The sequence below is a fragment of the Rhincodon typus genome, chromosome 3 (assembly GCF_021869965.1).
Source record: "Rhincodon typus isolate 14 chromosome 3, sRhiTyp1.1, whole genome shotgun sequence".
In the NCBI taxonomy this organism is placed as follows: domain Eukaryota; kingdom Metazoa; phylum Chordata; class Chondrichthyes; order Orectolobiformes; family Rhincodontidae; genus Rhincodon; species Rhincodon typus.
In genome coordinates, this window is record NC_063334.1 from 127,192,582 (window position 1) to 127,198,405 (window position 5,824).

Consider the following 5,824-nt stretch of genomic DNA (forward strand, 5'->3'; position numbering starts at 1 on the left):
AGGGAGCGCCGCACCGTCGGAGGGTCAGTGCTGAGGGAGCGCCGCACTGTCAGAAGGTCAGTGCTGAGGGAGCGCCGCGCACTGTCGGAGGGTCAGTGCTGAGGGAGCTCCGCACTGTCGGAGGGTCAGCGCTGAGGGAGCTCCGCACTGTCGGAGGATCAATGCTGAGGGAGTGGGCACTGTCGGAGGGTCAGTGCTGAAGATCATGGCTGGAGTGATTATAATCTTACATCCACATTCCCACATTCCCACCTCCCATTGATAACCTTTCACCTCCTTACTTAAGGATGTAACTATCCTCTGCTTAAAAACATTCAAGGATTCTGCTTCCATCACCTTTTCAGGAAGAGTTTGAAAGGTTCACAATCTTCTGTGAGAAAAAGCCTCATCTCTGTTTTAAATGGGTGATCTCTGGTTTATTCAAAGGTGTCTCCAATTGTGAATTTTCCCATAACAGGAGACACCCAGTGAAGATCCCTCAGGATCTTGGATCTTTCAATTGAGTACCCTCTTGTTCATGTTAACTCCAGTGAATACAAGACCAACCTGTGCATACTTTCCTCAAACAACAGCACTCTCATTCTCACTGTCAGTCTGGTAAACCTTGTCTGAACTGCTTGCAATGTTCTTGCATCCTTTGGTGAATAAGGAGACTAGACCTGCACACAGCACTGCAGATATGGCCTCACCAGTGCTCTGTATAACTGAAGCATAAACCCCCCGACTTTTGCATTCACTTCCTCTCACATAAACGATAACATTCCAGACTTTGTTTTTGTTTCAGATTTCCAGCACCTCCAAGTCTTTAACAAAAACAGAATTTGCTGGAAAAACTCAGCAGGTCTGGTAGCATCTGTGGAGAGAAATCAGAGTTGATGTTTCAGGTCCTGGTGACCCTTCCTCAGAACCTATTTACTAACCAACCTGGACAGTGACGTCATGACCTACTCGAGAGCAGATGGGACTTGAACTCAGGCCTCCTGGCTCAGAGGCAGGGATACTACCACTGTCCCCCAGAGGCCTTCTCCCTAGTTCTTTGTTTTACATTGTCACGAAGCAGATCACCTGGTCATGATCACACTGCTGTTTGTGGGATGGCTGTGTGTGAATTGGTTGGCTCCATTAACAGGGACTGCAGTTCACCAAAAGGCCATCAGCTGTGAACGCACCAGGGGCAATGTGACCATAACGAAAACACAAAAGCTGGGGAAACAAGGGAAGGATTAAAATGGTGTTGGAGGGACAGATAATCCACTCGAACCCTGGGGATGCCTCCCCCCACCCCCATCTCAAACAGCTTTAAGGTGGCACACAGTCTGCTCCCCCTCCAATAGAGTTATGGAAGCGGGGTGCAGGCTGTCGGCAAATATGACTTCCATTTAACACAGCTATGACATGCTTTGGGGGTCGGGAATTGATTTTAAAACACTGTTAAAATGAAAATGATTTATGTTAACCATCCCTGTCTAGCTTTCTAAGAATTGTCTCAGATTGTGCTCAGCTTTCAGTTGCCAATTCAGCTTGGTTGCTTCCTTAGCCTGTTCAGAAGGTATCGCTGATATGTATGGGTCAGTGCCAAGCTGTACACTTCCAACCACTGCATGTAAACTCCATCACACTGGAGTAGGGTGGGAGAAAGGGAGGGCTTTCCTACCTGCATGAGGGTTGTGTAAATGTTTAGCAGTAAACCCAGATGATCCTCCAGCCAGCCATTGCCCATAATATTCATCCTCTCCCGTTCGGCCTCTTCCTTCCTGTTGTCTGAAATGTCCCAGAGACGCTCTCGCAGGTTCTAGACAGTAAATAAATGGAATCAGTGAATTTGGAGATCAGAGGCACACAGGCAGAGGGCTGGAAGCCCATTTCCTCTGTAATGTGGATTCGGACTGAACAAACTCCCTCATTTCACATGGATACAGCCAGCCACAGGGGAGATTGGGGAAAGTTCACACACCCTCACTCTACAGTCACTGTACACGCAACTCGTGGGCAGACAGCGAGCATCACCCTGGAGGGAACTGGTTAGAAACAGACCCACACAGAGCTCACACTCACACTGACCGTGGAGGGGGGGGGGGGGGAGGGGGCGGCGGGCCCCGGGGGGGGGGGGGGGGCGGTGGTGGAGGAGCTCACTCTGAGACTGACCCCAGAGGTGAGTGTGACCTGGAAAGACTCACACAGAAATCTCAACTTTGAGGTACTCACACAGAGACCGAGGGCTGTGTCTGACAGGACTCATAAGGAATATACGAACTAGGAACAGATGTAGGCCATTTCACCCATCAAGCCTGTTCCACCATTCAATCTAGTAAATTTCGTCTCTGAATATGGCCTTTCACCTAAGCCATCGAAATCCATTCGGAAATTTCCTATTTCTTTATTGCCTCTTCCTTTCCCACCTATTTCTGTGTCATTTTCAGATTTGATTGTAATACATTCTATTCCTGCATCCAAGTTATTAATACAGATTGCAAAGAGTTGGGAGCTGAGCCTGAACCCTCTGACACCCAATAAGTTGCATCTTGTCAACGATAAAAAGACCATGGCACCAACTTTGGTGTCATCTACAAACTTACTAACCATGCCTCCTTTAATGTTAACAGCAGACGTCAACACCAATCCTTGCAGCACACTGCTGGTCACAGGCCTCCAGTCTGAACACCAACCCTCCACCATCATCCTCTGTCTCCTACTGTCAAGCCAATTCTGTATCCAGTTGGCAAGTCCTCCCTGGATCCCATGTGATCTAACTTTACTAACTAGTCAACCAAATGGAACCTTGTCAAAGGCCTTGCTAAAGTCCACATAGTCAAAGCTCAGACAACCCCAGGTTATACTCCAACGGGTTTATTTGAAGACACAAGCTTTCGGAATGCTGCTCCATTGTCAGGTCTCTTCACCTGATGAAGCAGCAGGGCCCTGAAAGCTTGTGATCTCAAATAAACCTATTGGACTATAACCTGGTGTCGTGTAACTTCTGACCTTTGTCCACCCCACTCCAACACTGACACCTCCACATCAAAGTCCATGTAGACAACATCTTCTGCTCTGACCTCATCTATCTTCTTGGTCACATCCTCAAAAAGCTCAATCAAGTTTGAGAGACATGATTTTCCACACGCAAAGCTATTGCTGACTGTCCCTAATCAGTCCTTGCCTTTCCAAATACATGTAATCCTTTTTCTCAGAATCCCCTCCAACAACTTTTACCCATCACTGATGTCAGACTCACCAGTCTGCAGTTCCACGCTTCTCCTTACAGCCTTTCTTAAATAAGGACACAACATTAGCCACCCTCCCGTCCTCCGGCACCTCACCCATGGCTGCAGATGATGCAAATATCTCTGCTAGGGGCCTCGTTATTTCTTCCCTTACTTCCCACAACATCCTGGGATACACCTGATCAGGTCCCAGAGATTTATCCACCTGTATGCTTTCTAAGACCTCCAGCATCTCTTCTTCTGTAATGAGGTTTTTTTTCAAAATATCAATATTTATTTCTCTGAGCCCCTTAGTTTCTATGCCTTCCTCCACAGTAAATACTGAGGCAAAGTATTCATTTAATATCTCTCCCATCTCCTGTGGTTCCACATGTAGACAACCTCATCATTCTTTAAGGGGCCCTATTCTCTCCCCAGTTGCTCTTTTGCCCTTAATGTACTTGTAGAATCTCTTTGGATTCTCCTTAACCATATCTGCCAAGGTTACCTTAAGTCCCCTTTTTGTCCTACTGATTTCCTAAGTTATGCCCCTACTCTCCTTATACTCTTGCAGGGATTCATGTGACCCCAGCTGCCTATACCTGACATATGCCTCCCTCTTTTTCTTAACCATAGCAACAATATCTTGAGACATCCATTGTTCTCTGCTTGTACCAGCCTTGCCCTTCACACAAACGCAAACAGACTGCCTCTGAACTCATTATCAAACTTTAGAAAGGCTCCCATTTTTATACACTAAACTTTTCAACTTATTTCTTTATTTTTCTATTTCTGTAACAAAGATTTTGTACCTAGGTACATTGTACCTAACAGGCACCACCTGTGGCAACATTGGACATTTTTCACTGTACTCTTGTACCCCCAACTTCAGTACACGCAACAACAAAACCTAAATCTAAATCTACTTATTCCATTACCTGCGAACAGCTTCCCACAAATCAACTTCTGAAAGTTTCTGTCTAATACTCTCAAAATTGGCCTTGCTCTAATTAAGAACTTTAACTTTTATTCAAGGCCTATGCTTTTCCATAACTGTTTTAAAACTAATAGAATTACGATCATTAGCCCCAAAGTGCTCCCTCTGACACTTCAGTCATGTGCCCTGCTTCATTTCCCAAAAGTTTCGGTCCTTCTCTAGGAGGTATATCTATATTTTCTTAGACACATTTAACAAATTCCTCCCCATCCAAGACCTTAGCACTACGGCAGTCCCAGTCTATGTTTGGAAAATTAAGGTATTATTACAAGCCTATTATTTTTACATATATCTGAAATTTTATCTACATATTTGCTCCTCAGTTTCTCACTGAAAACGGGGGGTTTATAGCACAATCCCATCAAGGTGATCACCTCCTTCTTATTTCTCAGTTCCACCCATTTAGCTTCACTGGACAATCCCTCAGGAATACTGTCTCTAAGTAATGCTCTCCCTAATCACAAATGGCACTTCCTCTCCTCTCTTATCTCTGCCTCTATCCTTTCTATAGCATCTATACCCTGGATCATTGATCTGCCAGTCCTGTCTGTCCCTCAGACATGTTTATGTGATAGCTATGATATCCCAGTCTCCACAGCCCTGGGGGAGGGGAGGAGTCGCACAAAACCGGGGATGAGGTGGGGGGTGGGAGGGGGGAAGGTGGGAGACAGTGGGGTTAGCGGGGTCTCATACAGAGAGCTGGTGAGAGGTGGTCTTATAAGGAGCCCTCAGGGCTGTAATCATCACAAGCTCCTGACAGGGTGAGCTGTCACTTACATAAAGCCTCAGGAGCAGCTCTGCCTTCACATCCTCATCATGTCGGAGATCCTCAGCAATGGAATTATAATCGTTCTGCCACTGCGTGACAAACTCCTGCTTATGGTCAGGGCGAGACTCCAAATACTCCTGAAAATCTATCCTGTATAGAAATGAAACACAGCCATCATCAACTGACTGTCCAGTAAAGCACAGCGTACCCCAACTCAGAGACACAGGGCTCCCAACTGCTCCATGGGATCAGACACAACATTTAAAAGTGGACATTCACTTCTGCTTGCTCGTCCAACCTTTGTTATGCAGTTGTGTGATATGTGTATCACTAGCTACACCAACATTTTAATCCATCCCACATTGTCCTTGAGAAGGTGGTTAGAGTGGAGAACATTGAACAATATAGTGAAGGAACAGGCCCTTCAGCCCACCATGTCTGTGTTGACCATATTGCCCTACTAATCACAGCTGCCTATATGTGGTTCACGTCACAGTTCCCTGCCTATTCCTGGGTCTGTTTAAATGCTTCTTAAACGTTGGTTATTCTATGAACGTGAGAGATAGGAGAGGCAGAGCTGGTGGTTGGGAGTGGGAAACCAGACAGTGAGAGATTGAGACCGAGAGTGTGAGAGAGAGAAAGAGCAGTGGGGATTTTGATTGGCTGGACGGACGAGGGTGTTGATTGGCTAGATACTTGCCTTCATTAGTTGAGACTTGGAGTTTAAGACCAGGAAAGATTTGCTGAATTGCATAAAATGTTGGTTCAGTTACCCCATATTGCGTGCAGTTCTGGAATCCACATTATAGGAAGGATGTGATAGCACTGGGCAGGGTGCAGGGGGAGACTGACCAGGAT

General features: G+C 46.1%; 1 protein-coding gene across 1 annotated transcript in view; it reads right to left on the reverse strand.

Moving 5' to 3' along the window:
* LOC109921516 (sperm flagellar protein 2-like) overlaps positions 1–5,824 on the reverse strand; it is a 149,957-nt gene that overhangs the window by 44,874 nt on the left and 99,259 nt on the right. Inside the window, exons 24-25 of the mRNA XM_048594278.1 lie at positions 4,975–5,116; positions 1,655–1,792 (exon numbers count right to left, since the gene is read on the reverse strand). Of these exons, the coding sequence (XP_048450235.1) occupies positions 1,655–1,792; positions 4,975–5,116 (280 nt within the window). The remainder of the gene's footprint in view (positions 1–1,654; positions 1,793–4,974; positions 5,117–5,824) is intronic.